A 26,989-nucleotide genomic window follows, 5' to 3' on the forward strand; every position below is an offset into this window, starting at 1 on the left:
CACAGAGATGTGGACACCCAGAAACATGACCTGGTGACATGCTCCACCTCAGTCCTGTTGATGAGGATGGGGCTTTGTGTGCTAGCTTTTGACTTCCTGAAGTTTTTGGTCCTCTTTGGTCCTCTTGGTGTTGAGAGCCAGGTTGTTGTCGGTGCTCCGCGATGTTAGGTGCTGGACCTCCTCCCTGCAGGCTGACTCATTATTGTTGCTGATGAGAGCAATCACCGTAGTGTTGTCTGCAAACTTGACAATGGTGTTAGAGCCATGGTATGCAGTTGTAGGTGAAGAGGGAGTAAAGGAGGGCTCAGCACACGCTGGTGTTCAGGGTGAAGGTTGAGTGGGTGAGGTTATCTAATCTAACAGATTGCGGTCTGTTGGTTAGGAAGTCCAGAATCTAGTTTCAGAGGGAGGTATTGCTGTCCAGTTCACTGAGTTTGGTGATCAGTTTGGAGGGGATAATGGTGTTGAATGCTGAACTGAAGTCAATGAACAGCATTCTCACATAGGTGTTGCTATTGTCAAGGAGGGACAGGGAGGAGTGAAATGCCGTAAAGATGGCATCCTCTGTGCTCCTGTTCTGGCAAATTCTCTTGAAGCACTCTACCTCTGGGTACAAATAAAGTAACTTGAACTTGCAGTAGTTATAAAGTTATTCATCTAGCTATTAATTCACAGGACATTCAATCATTTTACTAACACAAAGGTTATGAAGAAATATGGGTAACACTTTATGGTAAAGGTACATGAATTATCATGAATTCATGCATGAATTAATTAATGATTTATGCATTACTTCATTCCTTTATATCCTATGAATCATCAGGAATTGACATGAATTCATATACTCTCATTTATAATGACCTCATGTATGAACACATCAACTAAAGCAGTAGGTGTGATGGGTATATCATTATGATTTATGATTTCTTAAGCATGATCATCATGATTACATGAATTTTAGGATAATTGCTCATGCATTCATCATGTCTGTGGCCCCTCAACTAAAGTAGTGAATAATGACATGTGTTTAGAGAACTCCAAAGTTATGTTCAAATCAGAATTTGAGCAGTGATGACCACATTTTTGGCAAAAAAAATAAAGTCATGATCATGGTTAATACATCATAATTCATAATGATGTGCCCACCGTACCTAACTTTAGTACTTTAGTAATGTGTTCATGTATGAGGTCACAAACGACAAGCTATGAACTCAGTAAATTCCTGATGATTAATTAGATATTAATGAATGAAGTAATACATAAATCATGAATTCATTCATGTACCCTTAGCGTAAAGTGTTACTGAAGTGTATACTAGTGTATACTTGGGTATACAAGGAATTTGGTCTCTGCATGTATCCCATCCGTGAATCAGTGAGCACACAGGTCATACACTTAACCTGCACACAAGCACACATTAACCTGAAGCAGTGAGCTGCCTTGCTACAGTGATGCTCGGGGAGCAGTGAGGGGTTAGGTGCCTTGCTCAAGGGCACTTCAGCCATGGATGTGGGCAAGGGAGACTAGTGCTCAACCTTTCCACCACCCACATTTTTCCTACTGGTCGGGGATCAAACTGGCAACCCTTTGGTTTCAAGCCCGAAGACCTAACTAGTAGGCCACAATTTTAAACTTTACATTTCACACATCTTTCTTGACCCTCAAAAAACATAAGTCTCATTCGTCAAATACCGTGTGCCTGCTCAGTTATAAAATTTTAACAATTACATTTTTCAAAGGTTTTTTCAGGTAATTAACATAGGCATAATACTAGATTTTTTTTTTCGCAGCCTGTATCCTTGATCTATTGGCCAAGGGAGATGTCTGTGAACAATATGAATTAATTTACATGGTATAATGACATCCGCCCAATGAAAGTGCCCAAAATCGCCATTTTGGCAACCATTTTGTTTATGCATTAGATGGTCATAAACTCAAAATTCACCTTGGGAACAGGGCTAGTTGGATTCAGCACACCTTAATTATGTTAAAAAGTCCTGTTCCCAACTTTTACTAAAAAATGCCTCTAGGAAGCACATATCTCAAAAATATCACCTGTCTAATACAGTGATAGATTGACTTGATAGAAAACTGATTAGCGCAAATAAAAGCTTAAAAGAAATACTCTGACACGAATGAAACCGTTTTTAATTAAACATCAATTACAAAGACATCGTAAAACTAACAACCTACATCTGTCCTCTGTCAAATACAGTTGCATTTTCAGCTCTGAACGAAACCGTTCAGGAGTTATTGAAGCAGAAGTCGAACATGCATTTTGTTTCATTCATCCTTCCTGGCCGGGACATGAAACAAATGAAACAGGCATGGGGCACGAAAGAAACATACAGTTTAAGCTATGTACACTTCTCACAACTTCAACATTTGACAACAATGAATGGTAGCCTACTTCAAGGTGTTATTATGACCGCCGCTAGCGAAGCTAGCGAAGCAGTCATATAGGGATTGTCAAAGTTTCTTTTTTTTTTTTCCGTCATCTACTTCCAACGATACCCGGGACACCGAACCACCGGGGCACATGAAATTTGGTGGGTATGTAGCCCCACTAGACTTTTACGGAAAATTTTCGTTTCGTCCCCGGGGGCCACTCCCCCCGCGTGCTGGGCCCCCCGAACCTCAAAAAAAGCAGTTTTTCCTAAATAACTACCTGAACCGTGGCACTGAGGATGAAGAATCTTTTATGGTATGTTGGTCTCAAGGGCCCACATCAACCTGGCCCATAATCACTCATTTGTGATTAGCACCCCCCGGTAAAAAATGAAAATGCAATATTATTCTGCTTTAATCGCCCCTATCTTCAGTTAAGATGTTCAGAACTGCACCAAATTTTATGTGTATGATTGACCTGGCATTCTCTGGGGGTATGCCAAGTTTCGTAGAATTTCATTCATGGGGGGGGTCTAAAAAAATGAGGTTATGTGTACATTTAGTGACTGTACACTCATTGGCCTGTAGATGGCGGTGCACACATATACACATATTACATTACATTACATTACATTACATTACATTTGGCTGACGCTTTTTTAACCAAAGCGACTAACAACATGGTAAACAGTAAGTTTTAGAACAATTCTCACAATTTTAGGACAGTTTAAAAAAAAAACATATGCACACACACACAGGCACCCACATACTATCGGTATTAGAACGGCCGATACATAATTACAAATTCAGTAGGATTAAAAGAAAGCCAAAATAAATATTCATCATCATCATCATCATGGCTGCATTTCCAGTATTGGCGATAAGTAGTCGTTTGTCCACTAGATGGCGCATCGTTGCAGTGAGACATAATTTTGTTGGAAGTTAAAAGTGGGTTGGAAAAACAATGGACGCTTACAAGGACTGTAGTTTACCGCAGAGAACGTCTAATAAGGATAGGACGATGTTCACATGAAATGTAGTTCCTATTTCTTCTTGAAGCTGAAATAAATCTGAGGAGGTTTATCGGACATGCTTGGTTTTTACTGCAGGTACGTTAATCTTATAATATCAATAAGGACCTAGGTAATGTTACCGTTAGCAGTTGGTTGAGTGATGGAGAAAACAGATTGCATTTGTAGAAATCTATAAATGCGGTTATACCAAGCAAATTGATAGCAGCACTGTAATTGTATCTTTCGACTGTCATTTGTTGCACGTGCTACAAAAATCATTCTATGCAATGGAAGATTTACCAACGTTACACCGGTCTGATACAGTTTTGCCTATAGGCCTACATGCGTGAGACTGAGACGCCTGTTTATTTTGTTTTAAGTGCATGCAGGGTGTGAGTGGGGAATCGATGTGCTTTGATTCCAGCTTGGTAGTTGTAGTCTGTGAAATTAAAAAGCACGTGTGTGTGAAGTATCCAAACAATGACACCTTCATTTCATTATGGCTGCTTTAGCAACACACCTTAAGCTACTGTGTAGTGGGTCCCATTTAGAAGTGGCTACTTCATTCGCGCTTTCCTTGACTCATGGAGCTGAGTGAATTTTATTACAACTTTTCGCCACGATATGGCAATTTAAGTCCGCTTGATACTGTAAGGCGTAAGCCATTAGTTTCCAAAGGAGATTTTATTTGTCTCGCCAGCATAGCCTATTGACAATTTATGTTGTAAATAGGCCTACCTTATAAGCCTACCTGTAGCTTAGGGAAGCTAACAGCTTTCTATTAGGATCTAGTTTGTTAGTTACAGTTTTGTCATAACTCCCTGATGCATTTTTGCATTTAGAATAGCCAGAGCGTGGATATCTCAATCGGAAAATTAAACAATATCGGGTGCCTATGGACTAGCCCACTATCTGCCCGCTATTTATTTTTTGATTTCTTAAAAGATTGAGCTTGGTCTGGTGAAAGCCAGACTAGCCATGGACCTCAGTTACACAATGCAAGGGAACACGAATCAGCCTATATTTGCACGAACAATAACGGACAACAGCTCTTCAACTTTGGCCCGTTAAAATGTGTATGAACAGTCTAGCGACGCATTTCATCTAGGCCCATTTGGACATGTCAGTTATTTGCACCACTGGTTAGATGTAAAACAGCATTTCGTTTCAGACAACTGTTACTTAATTTGTGCATTGACAATAAAGTATTACATGAACTAAAGATGACTAAAATCTTATGTAGAAGAAGAAATATTCACAAAAAATCCATCCATCCAAAAATGACCTTTGTTTTTGATAGCTGTTGAAAACGGCATGGAACTGACAGAGATGTTTTTGTTTATAATACATTTTGCTTTTCCCAAATACAATGTAGCCTACAGGTGTAAGTGACCTTTCATCAATCCAGTTGCAATGGATGAACTGTGATGAACTGCCCTACTTGTGATTGTTTAGAGATTTTAAAGGTTTTATAACAATGCTACATCTTCTTTGGCTATTCTACAATCTATTCACCTTTTCAGCACCAGTAGGCTACTTTCTGTTCAACCGCACACACACACTCAGGCATGCCAAACAAGCATACACAAAAGTTTCAAGAGTGGGGGATGGAGTAAAATATGGAGACAAATTGAAGTGTGATTTATTTTCGCAGAACGGATGTACAGGACTGAGCGGAGGTCATATTTTGTACCGCTATGCGGTACATCTAGTTTTAGATAGATGGCTGCTGGGCTGTCTTGGTGAATGTCTGTTAACAACTCATTGCCGTCATCGCGAAGCGCGCATCTCGCAGTTATGGAAATACCATGCACTATGGCAAGGCAAGGCAAGGCATATTTATTTGTATAGCGCATTTCATACACGTGGCAATTCAATGTGCTTCACACATGATAAATGACAATAATAAAGTAAGATGTAAAATACATATATGTACATCAAACACTAACAGCAGGGAGGCAGTTTAAAAGTAAATGAGAGAATAAAAAAATAAAAAAATAAATGAAAAACATAAAAACATAAAAAACAATGTGCATTAACTGCAGAAAGCATCTAAAAAGAGTTTGGTCTTAACTTTCGTTTTAAAAGTGGCTATAGTTGGGGCGTTTTTGATGTTATCTGGAAGCTGGTTCCAGAGATGGATGCCATAGTCCCCTAAGTTTGTTAATATTTTTAAGATGGAAGTATGCTGATTTTGTGACTGATTTAATGTGGCTGCTAAAATTTAGATCGTTATCTATAAGGACACCCAGGTTTTTTACCACATCTTTTGCTATTAAGCCTTTTCTTTCAAGCAGGGCAGAAATCTTTTGCCTTTCCTCCTTCTTTCCAAAAACTACAACCTCAGTTTTGTTTTTGTTGAGCTGTAGAAAGTTCTGGGACATCCATTTGTCCATCTCATCAATACAATGACAGAGGGTTTCAACAGGGGTATAGTCATTAGGCATTAGTGGGAGATAAATTTGAGTGTCGTCAGCATAACTGTGGTAGGCGACTGAGTTCTTCTTTATTAGTTGACCAAGCGGCAGCATATAAAGGTTAAATAATAATGGACCTGTCATGAACAATAAGTTCCGGCTTGCGAAAAAGTTCCGGATGACGTAATAATCACGTTCCGATCAGCTGTTAGAATCTTCGTGAAACACTGTCTAAACCATAGACTGTGTATATATACAGTCTATGGTTTAGACAGTGTTTCACGAAGATTATATATACATTATTTATACATAGACTGTATATGTATATATACAGTCTATGTATAAAATCAAAGGGCGTTTTTTTTTTGGAGAAAATAAGCTTTGTGTTATATCTAGGGCAGTTAACTGAGTTCACCAGATGTGTTTTAGCATGGTTAAGTCAAAAGGTGAAGCCACATAATAGATTTAAATAAATTATCAACATAAATATTGCTTAAAATCAAAATATGTTTTTTTTTATTATTTTTTTACCGACCATGGTGAATTGGTGTTACCTTGATCTTGTACCCCATCACATGCAGCCACGGAAGAACCTGATACTAAACAATCCCACCCACTCACAGAGCCATGCTGTTGGTGTTCTTTGGTTCCGCCCTTCCAGCACTGGTGTGTCTTGTTTGATGAGCCAGCGCCATGTATCGCTCAGTGAGGAACCTCCAGCGATTTAACAACCTCCTGCGTCTGCAGAGTGGCGTTGGTGTCATACACGGCGCCCCAGTGGTTGGAGTGATACACATTTATTCACGAATGGTATGAGTTTTTAATTCGTTGAAAAATATCGTTAACGTTAGCGTATGAGATTGTCTAATGACCTTTTCTATTCAATTGTTAGCTATCGCTAACCTAGCTAACAAGGCAGTCTAATGGCAGTCTAGCAAGTAGCTTCTAGTAAGTTAGATCTATCTTAGTTTACGAGCCGTAACGCCAAGTGATTGTGGCAGTTCTTTTGTAACTTGCAACGTTAGATGTGTGTAATATAATTGAAATGAATCGTAAAGCGAAACGTACAAGTAGGTTGAACTAACGTTACCTCAACAGTTGTGGGGCAAGGTCAAATCAGACTCCTGGTTAACTTGCTAACGTAAAGAATACGCTGTCTTGATTCTGGTAAAAGCTAGCTAGCTAACCTTTAAGCTTGATGTAACTGCTAGTTCAACTATTTATAGCCTGTATGTCGAGGTCCAAACGACAAGTATCCTATTGCACAGTATATGTGCAGATGTCTGAAAATCATCATTTATTTTGCCCAGGCAAGTTCAGAATCCTTTAGACTTGAACGTGACACGTTCGGGGAGCTGAAGGTACCAAGTGACAAGTACTATGGAGCTCAAACTGTCAGATCCACCATGAATTTCAAAATCGGAGGTGTGACGGAGAGAATGCCTGTAAGTCATTGAAAATGTCCCTTGATAATACAGTTCATACATTGCTTTTCTGAAAAGGGCACAGGGCTACAATAAATTGTGAAATTAATTATGTACTATCTATTTTTTTTTCCAGATTCCGGTTATCAGAGCATTTGGGATTCTAAAGAGAGCTGCTGCAGAGGTTAACACAGACTATGGTTTGGATCCAAAGATTGCTGAGGCAATTGTCAAAGCTGCTGATGAGGTACTGAAAGATAAGTTATAAGTATTATTTGAGAGTTACAGACATAGAACAGACAGCAAGAGGGCCAAAAGGCAGAATTAGCTAAATTTGACACACAGGGTCTGTACAAAACGGAAGGCAGCTGTCTGCTGCCTCGCTGTCTTCAGCTCTCTACCGAGTCACTTGCCGTAACAGGCATCAAGGTACCGGCTACGAACTTGGTTTCGGACAGCCTAGCAAGATAGCAACACAGAACGCCGTTGTCAGGATACCAGAAGGGTCATTCCACGTCAATTCAACCAGGGCCCACGCACTTAGGTCTCAAAAAATTCTGAAAAAATTACCAGGTGTACCTATGTTACCCAGGAGACACACTGTAAAATTACTCTTATGTAAGATCAATACTTTCCAAGATACAGCCAGTTTCACAGGGGGAGGGGGGTGTCGATTTTGTTCGGCCTCTTTTTTTTGTCAAAGTTCACAAGCCCACAGCGCAAGAACTAAACCATGTAGGAGGCTCAAATTTTGCATGCTTGTACATAAATAGGAATAGTATGTAGCAAAATCGTCACGTTTGGTCTGGATAATCCTGCATGGTCATAGCTGTCCCTCAAAGTTGATACAAATTTTATTGGAGTTTTTGGCTGGGCTCTGTTTAAGCCTTAAGAAGACATATTTGCACTCAACATAGGCTCTTGATTTATTTTCCTTACTGAGATAAGTAGAAACACTCTCACAAAAAACAATGAACAGAAAATAAATCCACAAAATGCACCATTGACATCAATATGTTTTGTACAGAGCTACCACAGGTTACTCTATACAACCACAGGTGGCAGTGTAAATATATATATAAAACATATTGATGTCAATGGGGCATTTTGCCCATGTTCAGGGTGGAAAATAAAAAAGAAAGATTTGTATAAGACAAGTCAAATTGGTGTTTTCAAAAAGAAGGGGTCATGGAGAATAAAGAAAAACATATTTAAAAAATCTTTGTATATTCCCACAAGGTGTTTGGGTGCTCTGAAAATGATAACCAAAATGATTTTTCAGACTTGTGAGGTCTGCTGTTCAGACCCTGAAGGGATTTATTTTCTGTTTATTGCTTTTTGTGAGAGTGTTTCTACTTATCTCAGTAAGGAAAATAAATCAAGAGCCTATGTTGAGTACAAATATGTCTTCTGAAGGCTTAAACTGAGCCCAGCCAAAAACTCCAATAAAATTTGTATCAACTTTGAGGGACAGCTATGACCATGCAGGATTATCCAGACCAAACGTGACGATTTTGCTACATACTATTCCTATTTATGTACCAGCATGCAAAATTTGAGCCTCCTACATGGTTTAGTTCTTGCGCTGTGGGCTTGTGAACTTTGACAAAAAAAAGAGGCCGAACAAAATCGACACCCCCCTCCCCCTGTAAAACTGGCTGTATCTTGGAAAGTATTGATCTTACATAAGAGTAATTTTACAGTGTGTCTCCTGGGTAACATAGGTACACCTGGTAATTTTTTCAGAATTTTTTGAGACCTAAGTGCGTGGGCCCTGGTTGAACTGACGTGGAATGACCCAGAAAGAAGAATAACGCAACGTTCGATTGCTCACAATAAAATAGAATTTTGGACGTTGAAGGCAGCATGAAGGATATATCTAGAAAGAAGAATAACGCAACGTTCGATTGCTCACAATAAAATAGAATTTTGGATGTTGAAGGCAGCATGAAGGATATACCCAGAAATAAGAATAACGCAACGTTCGATTGCTCACAATAAAATAGAATTTTGGACGTTGAAGGCAGCATGAAGGATATATCTATGCTGCCTTTAAAATTGGGCAAAACGAAGGTGTCTTATAAGGCAGCCTTTTTTTATTCGGACATGCCATGATGCCTCGCTCCCCTGTTTTTCCCGTTTAGTACAGGCCCAAAGTGTAGTCACGTAGTCTTGACTAAATAATGGGGAAGGGGAGTAACGCTGTTGTTCACTTGCTGAATACTGTACATGGTGTTTTCCCTCAATATATGACTTTGTGCTGTTTAGGTAACTGCTGGAAAACTGGATGACCACTTTCCTCTAGTGGTGTGGCAGACAGGATCAGGCACTCAGACTAACATGAACGTCAATGAGGTGATTAGCAACAGAGCCATTGAGATCCTTGGAGGAAAGCTGGGCAGTAAGGATCCTGTCCACCCCAATGATCATGTCAATAAAAGTCAGGTATGTTTTCCACTGATAAGTACTGTGTCTAAGTTAATCACAAAGACTTAAAGCCAAGTGTTCAAAGGAAGGTGAAATATTTAGTAGAGAATGTTTTTATGATTTCCAGAGCTCTAATGATACGTTTCCCACGGCCATGCACATTGCTGCAGCCAGAGAGGTCCATGAGGTTGTCCTTCCTGGGCTTCAAACTCTTCATGACGCCTTGGCTGCCAAAGCTTTAGAGTTCAAAGATATAATAAAGATTGGACGCACTCACACACAGGATGCCGTTCCTCTCTCCCTTGGACAGGTACAGAATCTCATACGCCCATGTCTGCTTTTTGTCTTGACACAGTTGCATAAAACAGTTTATTGTTTATTTAACGGTGTATTTCAACAGGGTTCCCATGGGAATTTCTGAAATATCATCTATTTGAATTTTAAAAAGTCTATGCCAGATATGGAAAGCAGGGGATTCAATCATATTTTGACAAAGTCATGGAATATCAGGGAATTTTGTTTGTGTAATTTTCAACATTTAATTGCCATTTATCAATGGTTAATTACATGCTTCTAGTAATACTGTCACTGCATTTCTGGTCAGCATTTAGGTAAACTGGTTTTCCATACATTATAGATCATGGAAATGCAGCTTTTTAGTCAGTGTAAGTTAGGGAAATCTGTGAATTTCACATTTGAATAAGAGTGGGAACCCTATTTGAAGACTGTGCACAACCACCCTGAATTGTTTTATTTATTTATTTATTATGTGTTGGGAGGGTGTTTTAGGGGTTACACAGACAGAGCACTTTGAAAAAGGAGAAGATTACACTCCTTTTGGCAAATATTAATGAGAGGGGCAGTTGTTGCCGACTGGTTAGGGCTTCAGGCTTGGAGCCGAAGGGGTGCTGGTTCAATCCCCGACCAGTGGGAACGGCTGAAGTGCCCTTGAGCAAGGCACCTAACCCCTCACTGCTCCCTGAGCGCCACTATAGCAAGGCAGCTCACTGCTCCGGGTTTGTGTGTGCTCTGTGTTCACTGTGTGCTCTGTGTGTTTCACTAATTCACGGATGGGATAAATGCAGAGACCAAATTCCGTGTATACGCAAGTATACTTGGCCTACAAACCTGATTTTACATTTAATGATTAATCAAACTCAAACAAAAATTATTCAGGTCATGCAGTCATGTTATAATATTATATTGTGTTAAAGATACTGTGTTGTTAGAAAATGTTTTTTTTTAGATTATTGTCATTGTGCAGAGTACAAAGACAACGAAATGCAGATGCAAATGTAGTTAGTAGTTCGAACAAAGTAGGATCTAGCGTAATTGGAGGCAATTGGAAAGAGAATGTCTTCAATGAGTGTAACTATTTTGTGGAGCTACTTTTTGACTGTCAGCAATGTGACTTCATTCATTTAATTTAAGACAGTATTTCACTAATCCAAACCATGCAAACTAAGGTTACATACTGTACGTGTAGGGCTGAACGATTTTGGAAAATAATCTAATTGCGATTTCTTCCCCCAGTATTGAGAAAGCAATAATATGTGATTATTTTTAAGCTCTTTCACTTCTGTATTATTCAACAAAGACAAGCACTAAATTATTCTATAGTATGACCAACACAATATTAGATCAATTAAACATAAACTGTTCCTTCCTGGAGTCCAGGCCTATGTTATGATGACATTACAGTAGGTGATAGTTGATATGAATAAAATATTTTATATTTAACTACTTCAATCACATTAGTAGGGCTATATATTGTTGAACTTCTAGCCTTGTAAATATGTAATAATTCTTAAATGTTTCTATTTTGTTTTGTATTTCATGTAGATATGATCTTCTTTCGTTAGTTACATGCATTGGCACTGACACGGCTTCTCCTTGGCCCGCTCTCTCTCATACACGCACGCACACACAGACCTGGTCCTTTCCTACTTGCACGTGAATCGTAACAAACTAGATTATTGCAGTGCAAAATGCAGACGAATGACAGTTCAGCTTGGTGTTCACTAAAGGTTAGCATCATCAACACTGCAATGCAAATTATGTTCAATACGCATGCATGCAAATGAACTAGTTTGTTCTTATCACAAAAAAGTCAATCACAGAGACAAACAGGCAAAGTTATCAGCAGTTAGCAGCATGCATGTAGCCTAAGAACCTTAGCTTGTAAGCTAATGTTAGAACAGCTGGGTTTTTGATGGTTAGCTGTGTCAACTACTCGCGGATAACATTAGGCATTAATTAATTAACTGTGACATGAAATGTTTGCGGCACCAACATATCACAAATGCCCCCTCTTTCACTGTACTCTAGTAAACAAAGTTACCAGCATAGGTGAATGGCTACTGTGTAGCCTAAACAGTTGTGAAGTTTTAATAGTTTTAATAGTCAGCTGGAGTAGGTATAGAGAAATTATGCAGTATTGGCAATTTCTTCGTTGTTTTCTTGGTTTTTGCTTCTTTTTGCTGTGTCACTCATTATACTTCCTGACACGGGCCGTCGGCCCGCCGGCCCAAAGTTGCAAGGGTGTTTTTTCCGCTCACAGACACTAGGGGGGCGTGAGACGGCTACCATTCAACCCGAAAAAAGTCATATAACCATTCCAATGACTCAGAAGCTGTTAAGGTAAATTAAGCTAAAAAAACCTGCATAGTTCACCTAAAGTTACCAGCGAGAGTTGCAGCTCAGAGGAAGGAGACAAGAGAAAGAACTAGAGCCAGGTGACGTGACCTATTGCACAGTGTAATCGCAGCTTTCGCAGATAGAAAATGGTGTTTCTTCATATCGCGATATTATCACAAATGCAATTAATCGTTTAGCTCTACATAGGTGTGTGCAAATAATTATAGCATCAATCAAGCACTCATTAAAAGACAAAGGAATTTATTTAATAAGTAAAGTAAGTCAAGTAAAACTATGTACGAATTCCCCCTTTCCTCAATTTTCAATGTACTGTATAGTATACTCATTTACAGCTAAGTTGGTACCCAATTTGTCTAAAACCAATGAAAAGGGTAATGCGTCTTTCCATGTCAACAGTGCATAGTGCAATACCAGGTGTACTGTATTAACTATCTCTTCAAGATGGCTTATGGACTGACTGACTGACTTTTACTTTTACTCTTATTTTTTTAATTATTTTTCATTTAATGAGATGACTATAATTTTAACAACCTTTTTGTTTGTGAAGTGACCTTGGGTGTCATGAAAGGTGCTTTAAATAAAATGTATTATTATTACTGGGCATGCATCTGCAATATCAGAGACTCCGCATTACAAGTCAGTGTAGTGTCAAAATGAGCATGAATGAATTGATTTTAATTTAATTGATTCATTTGATTTCCTAGGAGTCTCACCAGACCACTGGTACTGATAACAAATGTGCTTCTCTGTCATACAGGAGTTTGGTGGTTATGTCCAACAAGTGAAGTACAGCATAGAGCGGGTCAAGGCAGCCATGCCTAGAGTGTATGAGTTGGCAGCTGGAGGAACAGCAGTGGGCACTGGCCTAAACACACGAATTGGTTTTGCTGAGAAGGTTGCCGAAAAAGTCTCTGCCCTCACAGGTAAGCATTAGTGAGAAGGGAGCATTGCAGATGCTCTAATGTATTAATGAAAGTCAAGTAATTTGATGTACCTGTGACTACAGTTTCAAATATTATGAAGAGGTTTAAGGTCTGTGGGATAGTTAACCTCCTTGGATGTGGTTGCAAGAGGAAAATGGACCCTAGACTGCACAGAAGAATAGTGTGAATGTGAAAGAAAAGGTTTCTGCACAACTGGATTCTGTGAGAGCATAAAGAAATCTCACAATCAAGACAATCAAGGCATCCTGAAGGAAAACAACTGTATAGTGTAAAAAGGCTCTGTCTCAGGTGCAGACCATGGGTCTTCCATCAGGATAATGACACAGAACACACCGCTAAAAACACCCAAGAATACAGAAATTGTGTGTTGACAGTGATTCCTTTTAATGGCTGTGCAACACAATAAGGATACTATCATTTTTGCCCATGTCATTTTCATTTGTTTTATTATTTAAAATGGGGGATGATCTTGTATTTCCTGTATTTATTTAGCATAGAATAAAAGACTAATGGCAACTACTGTCAGTTTCAAGTTATTTCAAGTTATAGAAACCATTTATAAGGGAGCATTCAGTGTGAATTAGATGGTGAATACAAAATTGTATTACAAAGCTAATGACCTAGATACAGTAAAACATGTATGTAAAAATATCAGAATGTAAATAGCAAATCAAGATACATGTGAACTAACTGAAGGTTTTGGTTCATTTCTGAATGGTCAGGTCTGCCATTTGTGACTGCGCCAAACAAATTTGAAGCACTGGCTGCCCATGATGCCCTGGTAGAACTAAGCGGAGCCCTAAACACCGTTGCTGTCAGTATGATGAAGATTGCCAATGACATCCGCTTCCTGGGATCAGGTCCACGTTCTGGCCTGGGCGAACTTGTCCTGCCAGAGAATGAGCCAGGCAGTAGCATCATGCCTGGTAAGTCAATGATGCCTAAAATATGTCTAAAATAGAGATGCTGTCTAAAATAGAAATGCACCGATATGGAATGTCAGAGGCAATAACAATGACCGATATTTATCTGTTTGTTGTAGCTGATAATGATACAATAAGTAAGGGATAACTGCCGCCAAGGTGTCCTGTTATACGGAATTAATGGACGAGGGCGGAGGCAAAGAACTCCCCAACGCGTAATGGATGGGAGTTTACTCTGCCCGAGTCCATTAATTCCATATAACAGGACACCTCGGTGGTCGTTATCCCGCTTATCACCCGTTGCCACTATAGGCAATAGTCATGCCTTTAACACGCAAAGGAAACAGGCGGTTCTGTTTACAAAGAAGCTGACTTGTTCAGTTTGTTGTACATCTTTCTGTGGCCCTAACAGCGATAGCATGGATAGATAGCTTGTTAACAGTTGATTCCATAGTTGTGAAGCTATGCTTCCAGGCTCAACCGTCTAATGGGACGGTTCATAGGTGTCCCATTATTCAGAATTAATAGCCACCCCACCAGCCAATCAGAAAAGAGTATTTATTCTCTCTGGATTATAACTGATAATATTATTCTTGCATTTGTGAAAAGTGAAGGGGACAGTATTTTATAAGCAGTATTTAATAACTCATTTTACCTAAGCCAATGATGAACAGAACTCATAGGCCTGTCAATGGTACAGCTGCAAAACTAGTCAACAAAATAGCAGTCTTGTTATAATAGTGGTGTGGCTCCTTTAAGGTGAATGTGACATCAGTGAGTGAGTGTTAGTAGCACAGAGAGATGGTTAACACAGAAACTAAAAGCTTTTTAGAAAAAAGCCTTTTATCATGATGTTCAATTTATGCGTCAATTTTGTTCTTCTCCCTCAGGTAAAGTGAACCCTACTCAGTGTGAGGCCATGACTATGGTGGCAGCTCAAATAATGGGAAACCATGTGGCTGTCACTATTGGAGGCAGCAATGGACACTTTGAACTCAATGTCTTCAAACCAATGATAGTAAGTGTGAAGAATCATCTTATTATGCAGGGTTGGAGTAGATGTGTGTGTAGACTGTATGTAGAGTATGTAGATTGGATTTCTCAGATGGGCTCATTATTACTCCAACTCTAGAGAATGCTGAATCTTTACCAATAGTGTAATCATAGCTTTATGTCCATTTAAATGGTTTATGGTGGTTATAATGTGCTCAAATTTGGATGTGAAACTCTCTGAATTCACATCAGAGAATCACAATTACCCATGTACAAAATTATTCAACCCCCTTTTAATGTTATAATTATTTACTAGTTCTTAAGGTATACAATTTGTTTAAAACATGGTTAAAGGGAAAATCCGGTGTAAAATGGATTTTTATGCTTTGCACAATAACGAGTTCGAACGTTCCTTGGGGATCCGATGAATTCTAAACTAGCCTGTTTGTAGCTGGTAGTGATAGGGCATTTCTCATGGTCAAAATATTGCTAATAACAATACAATAAGTAAGGGATAACAGCTTAAATAATTAATGAACGAGGGGGGAGGCAAAGAACTCCCCAATGTGTAACGGACGGGAGTTTACTCTGCCTGAGTCCATTAATTCCAAAAGATCCATTTTACACCGGATTTCCCCTTTTAAGCATCGGATACTCCATCTTGACAATTAGCAAAGAAAACCGTAGCTTTTTCTGATGATGAAGATGTTAATTATCCACTTTGCGTCGTGGCTGCATTTACCACCTCAAACGTACGAACGCTGTGTCATTCATTATCCCTTATGTAATGCATGACTATAGTAATCTAAGAGCTCAGACAAATTAGAATTATACCCTTAAGAGTGTATACATGTATTCACAGCGAACTTCAGTTGTGTCTTTCTCATCATGGTTTAAAGTCAAATCATCAGAATTTCCTTTATTGCCTTGTGTCCTCAATACAGAATGACAAATAATTACTGGAATCAATTATGTAAATTAAAACATAGTTAAACTTAATTCCAGCATTAAAAATTCAAAAGATTTACCTTACTCATATTTTGTTGTTGTTGTTAAAGTACCTTCTTCATTATTCAGCAGGTAATATTCAACCCACTATTTTCTAACTTGAACTAAAATTAAAAATGTTGTTGATGATTGATGTGGTGAGGTTGAGGTTCCCCAGATTTAACAAGGTCTAGTACTACCTTCTTCTTCGTAGTTTGATGATAAGATGATATGTTTTTCTCAGCTATTGACGAAAGTGTCTTTAAACCCCCACCCCCCACCCCCCCACCCCAGATAAAAAATGTGCTGAACTCTGCAAGGCTGCTGGGAGATGCTTCTGTCTCTTTCACAAACAACTGTGTGGTTGGCATTGCACCAAATACGGAGAGGATTAATAAGCTGATGAATGAATCTCTAATGCTGGTGACTGCACTTAATCCACACATCGGTATGTGTACCCATCAGGGAGAAACTGTTTTCTTAAAAGCTAAGAAGCTCAAAAATGAACCTTCTATATCCTGTAATGACACTACACTGCTAATGTTAGCATGTACTTTTTTCACAGGTTACGACAAAGCCGCCAAAATTGCTAAGACAGCTCACAAAGAGGGCTCAACTCTAAAAGCAACAGCAATCAAGCTGGGCTATTTGACAGAGGAAGAATTTGACAAGTGGGTGAGGCCTCAGGAAATGCTTGGGCCCAAGTGAAGAAATTATATGTAAAATAAAGATGTTTTTGATTAATATGTGATCATTCTGTTTGCTTTGACTTAATTCTTTGTTATATTTCGTTAGCACCATGATCAGTCATTATGAGTATTCTCCTAATGCACTTTACAAAGCCAGGTCTCGGTGACATTTATTCATTTAGCAGACACTTTTTCCTAAGGACTTAAATCTGTCAATTATATTACAAAGGCATTGTTACATTGTCCCCGGAGCAACTATGGGTTAAGTGCTTTGCTCAAGGGCACAACAGTGGAAGCCGGGAGTTGAACCCACAACTTTTCTGAGTTATGAGGTAACTTTTGACAGAACCCTGGTAAACGAAGGGAATGCAGGTTAGTATGGTCAAGGATGAATAAACAACATAAAGTAGTCCCCATTCTTTGGCCCTTCAGCTGGTGCCCTAGACATGCCACCACCTATACAGCGGTGCTCAGACAATGGTGGAAGTGCCATTTGTCATGTTATGAGCTTATGTGGCATACAATGATTTTGGAACATGTTAAGTAAAAAAGACTGTTAAGGTTGCCTTCAAGTCTTACAAGCTCTCATTGGTTACTCAGTGATTATTTAAAGATGCAATACCACAATATACACAGTCTTAGTGGTTTGATGTGCTTGAACTGCAAAACAAAATAAAATCATATAGTGTAAGTGCACTGATACATATCCTCATTAGCCTAGAAATCTAGACGCACCCTAGCTGCAGCAAATGTAATGTGCAGCCAGGGTCCTACATCTTAATGTGGGGCTGGCTCATCAGGGTATATCTTCATTATGACACACACAAGCTTAACAATTATGGTCTTGAGTATTTTGCACAATTAAATCATGCTATTACACATGATTTTCTAATGTGTTTTAAAGCCACACTAGTTGTCATATTCACTACAAGGTCACAGAAATGCCACATGTAACACCAGGTGCTTCACACCCAATGCTGCCTCTGCCTATACCATGAAAACATGTTGTATGCTTAAACATGTGCACTGCCTCACTAAGACAAGTTTGCAACAACAACGTTTGGTGAAAGCCAAATGCAAGTCCATATCCCCATTGCACAAGTAGTGGTAACATTACACATCACTATGTCATATCTAGACTTGTACCATTGTAGACTAAAGACTAAATTAAAAAAGGTATATTGTATGTGTGTATGGGGGTTATGGTGTGTGTGTGTGTGGGGGGGGGGGGGGGTAGTAGTGTGTGTGTGTATGTGTGTGTGGGGGATAATGGGGTGTGTTGGGGAGGGTATATTGTGTTTGTGTGTGGGATGATGGTGTGTATAAATGTCAAAAAGCCAATCCATGGGGTTACACTATGGTAGCGGCGGTCATAATTAATTTTAGGTGCTGAACAGAAATATGTCAGACAAATGTCTGCACACAACAAACTGCTCCCTAACTGAATAATGTTGTTTTTTTTTAACCACCACATATGACGTTTTGAGCCCTACTCAGACATGGTAAAATAAAAACATTACATCAGTTTGGTAGCAGCATCTAGAGGGGAAACTATCATCTTTGTGTATGTGTGTTTGTGGGTGGGTGCCTGTGTGTGTGTGTGTGTGTGTGTGTTAGCTTGTGTGTGTGTATGTGTTTCAGAAAGGTCCATTGTGTGCGTCTGTGTGAGTTCTGTGTTAGCTTGTGTGTGTGTGTGTGTGTATGTGTTTCAGAAAGGTCCATTGTGTGCGTCTGTGTATGAGTTGTGTGTTAGCTTGTGTGTGTGTATGTGTTTCAGGAAGGTCCATTGTGTGCGTCTGTGTGTGTTACTTCATGCAACCACTAGAGGGGAACCACATACTAAAGGGAGATGGCGATAAGGCACATCCATGCAAGTACTAGAGAGGCAGCTCGATGGGACCAGAGGATCACACTGCAGGAGCGTGAACATATGATCAACTGGACTTCTTCTGGAATAGCTTCACCCAAAACACCCTGGGGTCTGAACATCTTTCTCCACAGGTAAAACACCCTCCAGTAGCTCTTCATAATATTGCATACACCACTTGAAAAAACCTACTTACAAAAGACTGTCATATGTATTATTCATATTCTCACTTAATTCAGAGCTGATTCATATTCTGATTTGATTTATTTTCATTTTCTATGTCAGTACTAACTGGCTTGACTTAACAACTAAACAACCAGCCTACTTATGTTACTCTTATAGAATGACAGCTCAAGTTGTAACATGATATGACTGTTTAGAGTATAATTGGCTCTAAGCAGATGGAAAATAGCAAAATAATTTTGTTCAGAAATTAGTATTAGTTACGGTATGTGTGTTTGAGATCTCAGTCTCTGTAGTTTGATTATAGTAAAGGGTTAATGATCCGATTAATTATTTCTCACTGAACTGGTGACTGCTCCACCTAGCACTGTTAGCTTGTGTAGTAAAGAGGATTTGGGAGAAGGAAAACATGGGTTTTACTATTCTTACTACAACTGTGCATCATTTATACTGAATTAAGTGAGAAAGTGAAGCTGAACCTTTAATTTATTTGGTAATTCACTACAGGTAGTCAGTTAAAATCTATTTGAATATACAAATGCAACAATGATTTCATAGAAATTAAAATCATTTAACAATATGACCAAATCCAGTATATCAGCGGGAGATAAGATTTACAATCATATACAATTTATTTATTTATTTTCAATTTGCTGTGTTGTCTGTCTTGTATGTCTTAGTGTCACGGGAACACTGGCGAATACGCCACTCCGTCCGGCATCTTTTATGTTTGTTATTTTTTAAATGTGGTGTCAAATTCTAAATTTCAAATGCCAAAGCTCTTCAATTGCTTGGACCAAGACATCTGCAAATTTGGTAGATATATTCCCATTTATGTTCTCCCTTGCAGGAAGCATCCATGCAGGATGCAGACTGCTTGATATTCAGTGAAAAAACAATGACCTTTGCATTTGTGTTCCAACTTGGGGCAATTAGATACATCAATCATTCTTCTGTAGAAGTACTTATCTCAATGCACCATTATTCGGTGAAAATGATTTTCTCTCCATTTTATTTACAGAAAGAATTAAATTTCAAACAAGAAGGACTTCAATAATTCTGCCAAGGATGAACTGTAGGGTTCTGTTGGTAGTGGTCTTCTGCTTAACAGCCACAGGCTCACACACAAACCAACCACAAGGCTCCATTCCTTCACGCTACAAGACTCATGGCAACACATCCAGCCGCCAGGCTCTTCACAACAAACAGGCCCTTCTGGCCTCTAGTCAGGAGGCACTAATGGTGACTGAGCGCAAGTACTTGAGAAATGACTGGTGTAAGACTCAGTCCCTACGGCAGATTGTGAGCGAGGAGGGCTGTTTGAGCCGCACTGTGATCAATCGTTTTTGCTACGGCCAATGCAACTCTTTTTACATCCCGCATATGAAGGACCAGGAATCTTTCCAGAGCTGTGCTTTTTGCCAGCCACAGAAGTTCACCATGCTCACAGTTGAATTGGACTGCCCTGAACTGCAGCCAACCTTCCGTCATCGGAGGATTCAGCGGGTCAAACAGTGCAGATGTATCTCCAACAGCCCAGCCAAGTCCAGTGAGTGGTGAAGAGCATTTATTATGATACCCAAAAGACAGTGATGAACTAAATCTCTGATTAGCCAATGTAGGCTACAACATCAAAGGGAAAACCTCCATTATGTCAGCATTTTGAACTGAAAAGAATAAAAAAAATATTAACACACAAAGTCAGTTTGTCTTGATTCAGGACAATGAAACTGGCTTCCAGACAAGCGATGTTGGGCAACGTCACTTCTGTTGCCCAGAGAGCTAGCTTGCTACTCCTTCTCCCTCCCTCCCTCGCTCCCTCCCTCCCGTGAAATTGAACCCTCCTAAACGCGCATCTCTGTTTATTGGCTGGAACACTGTTTATGTTTCGTGGTGCAGGTTGCACAAGTTTGTTTTTGTTGCTGTTTGCGGAGCCTGGGCTGTCTACAGAGACCACGTTTTTTTACAGAGGACAGGCAGCTAGCGGATACTGAAATGTTTGCTGTATGTGACAAAAAATGTTTTGGCCTAAAAAACGCTTGGAGCACCTTTAATAATAAAACAAAAACAAGGTTTATGTTTTGTTTTAGACATGACATTCATTACATGAAATAGCACTTACATTCTATGGATCAGTGCTTCCCACCTGCTGCCCATGTGAAAACCTTTCCAGAATACATTATATTTCATTTATAGGCCTGTGTTTTATGTAAAACAGAACATATTCATAAACTGTGATAATTATTGTGACTTCTAAGTGAGATACAATCAAAGGTGTCAGAATAAAACATTGACTTTATTCATCCTTTTATTTTACATATTATATTGTTCTTAAAACAAAAAAATATACACATTTATTGCACATGAAATAAACTCTGAACTTCTTAATTATTCACTGAGTGAAACGCAAAACTGACATGCTGGAAGTACAAAGTAAAAGTACTACAAGTGTATTACACAATATGTTCTCTTTACATTGGATCAAAATGCCTTTTTTACATACAATTTAGGAGAAAAGTCAGGCATGGTCAGTGAAAATGTATTTTGTAAAATTAATTTACACAAAGTAATGCCACACACTTCCTCAAACAAACACTATTCACATTTTGAAGTAGTAGGATGATTTAAGAATGCTAAGATTATTTAACACAATATTGTTCTGAATGTAACCATCATTACAAGCATCTGTCAACAGAGGACAACATACCAGACAGAAAAGAAATGCCTTTTTTTAGTCAGTGGAAATAATAGTGACCTACCTGTGCGTTATCTCCATTTACCAAGACTCATATGCATGAGGGTTATAATGATTTATATGATGTCTGGTAGAGGTGGTGCTTTCTTTAATTGGACAAGGGCATTTAATCATGAACTTTTCCATTAAAACCTTGGGGATTGACACAATGCACCACTGGGCACGGCCAAATCATATTTTACATATGTCAGTAAAACAGACATGTTTTACAACCCCCACCCCACCCTACACACACGCACACACGCACACACACACACACACACACACACACAATAATAAAGATCATAATATTGCTTTAACAATGATTGCAAACTATACACAACTAAGATTCCAGAATATATAGTGTCATGCTGGATTTCAGGACGAATGTTTTTGTTGTGACTTTGAAATGGTGCTGCTGTTACATTCCACATAAAGAGCCTTGATATACCTCAGTACATGACATTCCTCTGATGACAGGTAGAACAGGAGTGGGTTCATTGCCCACATTCACTATTTTTAAAAATAATTAAGTCTTCCCAATTCCCAGTTTGGCTTTCTGCAGAGTAAAACAGGAAAATACAATGTCTCAGAATAAACTAGTATTCAATTTGCATTAGCGTAAAAATAACGAAATAAAAAAACTGCTATGAGAAAAAGACTCACGATTCCAGAAGCTTGTTTGGGTTTGACACTATAAGTGGCCTTCTCCTTCACTTGCTTGAAGTGTTCCTTTTTCAGTTCCTCTGCAGCTTTCACTCTAAAGGAAAACCAAGAAAAACTTAGTGATGGAAGGAATGTAGGCTGTCTTAACCAGCAAAAAATGAACATGAAAATGATTACCGGCAATGTTTCAAGAGTGAGACATTAGGCAGGGTTCAATGTTTTTAATCATCAATTGAAATATCTCCATCAGCTCTGCAGTGAATAAACCTTCTTGACTCCTTAATGGACATGCGATATGAATGGACATGTGGTAGCACCCATGGGGTTTTAGCCTCCCTGCTAGCATGCCCGGCCCGCCTCCCAATCCGAGTGGTGGTCCAAACAAGATCACAGTCATGGACTATTCTAAAACTTCCAACTTCAGACAATTACTAGGGAGGCCTCCAGCTATATATATATATATATATATATATATATATATATATATATATATATATATATATATATATATATATATATATATATATATATAAATAAAACCTCAGCATAAGGCCAAAAGATCAGAACTATGACAGGAAGTAGAATAAATATGCTGTAACTACAATTTGAGTCTGTGAGCTCCCATGTGCATGTCCCCAGAGTGTAGCGCTGTAGCTGCCTGGCTGCATTAGCTGCTGGCTGTAGCAACTCAATCTAGGTACTCGTGACCTCGAGAAATGGATATCTATGTGAAAACTCAGCGGATTTCTCCTTTAACTTTTAAAATAAGGACCTGGTCTACTGAGAGTTAACATTTCAATGCATGTCAATTTTCACAGAACATAAAAACAAACACGATCTGATTACAATAAACACATTGTACACACACACAAACACTTACACATTCAAATGCTTATTTATCGCAGTAAAACATATGAGTAGAAAGCAGAGAGAAAAGGTTGACACAACTTGTTGATCTCCCTAGATTTAGTTTTGACCGGGTGCAAGTTAGACATTAATTTCTCCAAGGCCCTGTGTACATTTTTCAGAGAGACAGACAACTATACAGGCTTTAATTTACCTTCAACTAAAACAAAAGCTGCCAACCTCAGATTGAAAAAAGAGATTACATGAGCACTCTACATAATCCAGACAGATGCAACAGGAGCCAATTTATTTCACACATCAGCAGGGCAAAGCTAAAGGCATCTTAATTTTTTTTGACAACATAAACAACATACAAACAAATTACATATTTAAACCAACACAGTTCTTTTACCTTAACATAAAGGCTTCAAATACATTTTAATGATAGGGTGACTTCTAAATGGTATAACTGACTAAACTAACTAATGGTAAATACTCATGTGTCCACAGAATGCCTGGTATCACTGGAACATGATCCTTTTCAGTTCTCAACGAATTGGATATCCCATCAGGATGAAATGGGTCTAGTACATTGACGACGATGGAGAAAGGGGGAATTCCTACAATGTGGTAATTTAAGTCATAGTTTGGAGGAATGGATAATTGTAAAGATACAAAACAGTATCTGAATAGCAGAACTGGTATGTCTCTTTAATGCTATGAATACATAATCCAGAAAACATGCCCCGATCCAGAGAACATGCTTTATCCAACTTATCAACTTTGAGAAATTAGTAAACATGCCAAAAGCAAAAGAAAACGTTTATGGAAAATGTCTGGCTCAGCCGAGGTCATCACTGGGGTAGGTTGCCATGCACAATGTATGAGAAACATGATATGGAGGGTACATCTTGAGGCAGATTTGCAAAAGATAGCTATGGTCCAGTGAAAACGGCAAATTAGTAGAAAAGGAGAATTTCATCTCTTTTTAGGAGAACACATAATATATTTGTTGACTCAGTCTTATCAGCAAACCACATCGAACCACTGGAAGCTAAAGGTACCAATTAAGTATTCATTATATTACCAGGGTTAGAAAAAGGTTTAGGTCATTTCACCAGCTATCTCCACATTAAATGACTTCCAATTTGACAGATATAATCTAATATTAAACATATGGTGCATGTTCAGAGAGAAACTTCTGGCAGAAGCAGCACACAGCAGGCAATGTGCAGTACTCAGGGCTTAAGCAAGCTTTCTTACCTAAAATGTTTTTGTTCAGAGAAATACCATGATACTAAGCTATACTTATATGCTCAATATACCTGCTCAAACAAAATACAAATGGAATATATTAGAGACAGTTTGGGGGTATAAGCAATGTTGAAAAGTATGAACTACTGTTACATGTAATTAAATCAGTAGTTTAATTTCAGTAATGTACAGGAAAAGAGGCTAAATTCCTGGTGCTATTATTGGTTATGGACTTCTCACAGCTGCTGATCGATCTACAACCAAGCCTAATTAAAGGCGCAGTCAGGGATTTTACACGATTTCAAGCCCATACAATGTTTTGTCACATTCAGCAATCATTTCCTAACGACTGCTAGCTGCCCATTCCGTGATTACACTGTAAAAAAAACAGTCTCTGTTTTCAGTTTTCAGAGCCTGGGTTGCCCCCAAACAAAAACGAAACCCTGCGTGGGATTTCTCTAGGAATGCTGAAGGTAGGGGTGAGCTACCTCTCTGGTGTGTTTCGTTTGGTCCTTGGTTAAAATATACCAGTAATGTATGTTTTTTGCAAGCATCTTCTAATGAATGTAAACACAATCACAAACAAATGTGACTTTCTGCAAAATCCCTGACTGTGCTAACAACTGTGTAACAACATAACACAGGATACAACCAAAAACAACTGGCTGGTGGCAGCCACAACGCATGCTGCATATTGTACCTGGGATCCATAAAGGCCCTCCTTCATTGTACAACCAATATTGAAAGGTAGTGTCCAATTTTGCTACAGTGTCCATTAGCATTACACCATGCAGAATTTACAACCCCAAATCAGAAAAAGTTGGGATGTTGTGTAAAATGCTAATAAAAACAGAATGCGATACTATAAAACTCTTGTAAACCCATATTTTGCAGCAAAAAGGACATAGACATATCAATGTTGTCCACTGTGCTGCTTCACCTCTTCATCTATCTATAAATTGCAGGAACATTGTTTGGATAGGAAAAGCAAAATATATTGTTAAATATATCCGTAAAAGGAGCACACAGTGGCTTTCTCCGCTCTACTGTTTCCACTCCCCTTCATACACAGCACTGTAGGCTTGCATATCTGTCGAACCGTTAGTCCAATTGATTTCAAACTTGACAGGTGTCTTGCTGGGCACGAGTAAGTGCAGTGCCACACAGCACAACGCAGGAGAGAGTCAGAGACAGGCAGTAGGCTAAGCAGGGTAAGCAGAGCTTTGGGAGCACTAAATCACGGGTCAAGATGCAAAATGTTTGGATGATTATCATGTCTTACACATCAACAATAAAGACTCCCTGTATGCCGTTTGCTTGCATAAAATGATTCTGCTGATTTTGCAACACGCCAACAAACACGGGTATGCAGTGGCTATTCAAAATGACGTAAATAGTTGTGCAAAAACCTGTCAGATCTAAGTATTATTATGTTTTTGGTTAAGTTATTGTTTAACATGATTCTTTTTTTATAATGTATTATTTTGGAACAAACAAGGGTCTGTTTAATCTGAACGCCGGCTCCCAGCTGCAGGTTCTGCTTTAGAGCACTGCAGCACTTAATATCTTCAAGTTTAGCCTAACCGAACGTCCAGTTTAACTGCCACAAGTTATTCTTCTTGTAATAAAGATCTCATCAAGAAAAAACACGCTGTATTTTTGTATTTTCATTTTTAAATTTATAAAAAGTTAAATAATTAATTTTAATATAGGCCCCAAAAATATTAATAATTAATCGCTAGTCGATCGTTCCCGATTCTCCCGACGATCAACTAAGAAAATTTCATCGAGAGCCCATCCCTATGCCCTACCATAACATTTATTCCTTTATTTATTTATTTATCAGACACTTCCAAACTCTTCACCGCACTGTAGGCAATTAACTGCATGACACTAGGCTATTTATATTTGTCTGTACAATAAACACATTTATTTGCTCAACTTTATGCAGCAGAACTACGCACTTATCACATAGTTTGCACATGAGAGAGAGAATGATAATGCACGTACACAAGCAGCAATTACTGCAACAACAATGTTTAGCTAATTCAATAACTCGTACACGTACTCCCACTATCCTATTGACGCATTCCAGGCATCATGTTTAATTAGCCGCCCAACATGATAACAAAATCAAAATATGCAACTGGCCTATGAGCTCTTACACGAAAACAGTGTGGCGAACATTATGAAACACAAAGAACAAAGAGAACATGGGCTTAAGATTAACACCTTTCCCACATTGCCCTTTTCATCTCGCGTAGTACGCGTACCCCCTAGTGGAAGCTCGCGTACCACCGGTGATACACGTACCACAGTTTGGGAATCCCTGCACTAGCTTAACACTTTAAAGCCATCATATAAAATGTTTTTAAACAATGAAAACAGAAAGGATGGACGCAGCAAAGGTAGAAGAGGAGAGAGGAGATAGTCTGCACACTGCACACTGTATATGGGCTCCAAGAAATACTTTATTTAGTCTAAAATGGCAACGTTTTGATCAACAGATCTTCATCAGGCAAAATAAGAACAGTTCTGAGAGCTGGATTATGGTGCTGAATGAAGCACAATGCTTT

General features: G+C 38.8%; 3 protein-coding genes across 4 annotated transcripts in view; 2 read left to right on the top strand and 1 right to left on the bottom strand.

Annotated features, from left to right (window-relative positions):
* Window positions 1–6,464: 6,464 nt before the first annotated feature.
* Window positions 6,465–16,925, top strand: fh (fumarate hydratase). Its single transcript, XM_042082591.1, has 10 exons — window positions 6,465–6,628; window positions 7,129–7,263; window positions 7,379–7,489; window positions 9,511–9,687; window positions 9,797–9,979; window positions 13,085–13,250; window positions 13,994–14,197; window positions 15,085–15,212; window positions 16,469–16,622; window positions 16,740–16,925. The coding sequence occupies exons 1-10, from the start codon at window positions 6,512–6,514 to the stop codon at window positions 16,880–16,882; spliced, it is 1,518 nt and encodes a 505-aa protein (XP_041938525.1). The 5' UTR covers window positions 6,465–6,511; the 3' UTR covers window positions 16,883–16,925.
* A 1,725-nt stretch (window positions 16,926–18,650) lies between these two features.
* grem2b (gremlin 2, DAN family BMP antagonist b) lies at window positions 18,651–20,613 on the top strand. Of its 2 annotated transcripts, none has more exons than XM_042082597.1 (2): window positions 18,651–18,864; window positions 19,935–20,613. In XM_042082597.1, the coding sequence occupies exon 2, from the start codon at window positions 19,982–19,984 to the stop codon at window positions 20,471–20,473; it is 492 nt and encodes a 163-aa protein (XP_041938531.1). In that variant the 5' UTR covers window positions 18,651–18,864; window positions 19,935–19,981; the 3' UTR covers window positions 20,474–20,613. The 2 variants fall into 2 exon arrangements, with proteins under 2 accessions (XP_041938531.1, XP_041938530.1); XM_042082596.1 differs by lacking the exon at window positions 18,651–18,864 and adding an exon at window positions 19,550–19,729.
* A 579-nt stretch (window positions 20,614–21,192) lies between these two features.
* fmn2b (formin 2b) overlaps window positions 21,193–26,989 on the bottom strand; it is a 42,373-nt gene continuing 36,576 nt past the window's right edge. The window contains 2 exon segments of the mRNA XM_042082578.1: window positions 21,193–22,206; window positions 22,314–22,407. Of these exon segments, the coding sequence (XP_041938512.1) occupies window positions 22,177–22,206; window positions 22,314–22,407 (124 nt within the window). The 3' untranslated portion in view covers window positions 21,193–22,176.

This window comes from Alosa sapidissima, chromosome 24 (assembly GCF_018492685.1).
Source record: "Alosa sapidissima isolate fAloSap1 chromosome 24, fAloSap1.pri, whole genome shotgun sequence".
Classification (NCBI taxonomy): Eukaryota; Metazoa; Chordata; class Actinopteri; order Clupeiformes; family Clupeidae; genus Alosa; species Alosa sapidissima.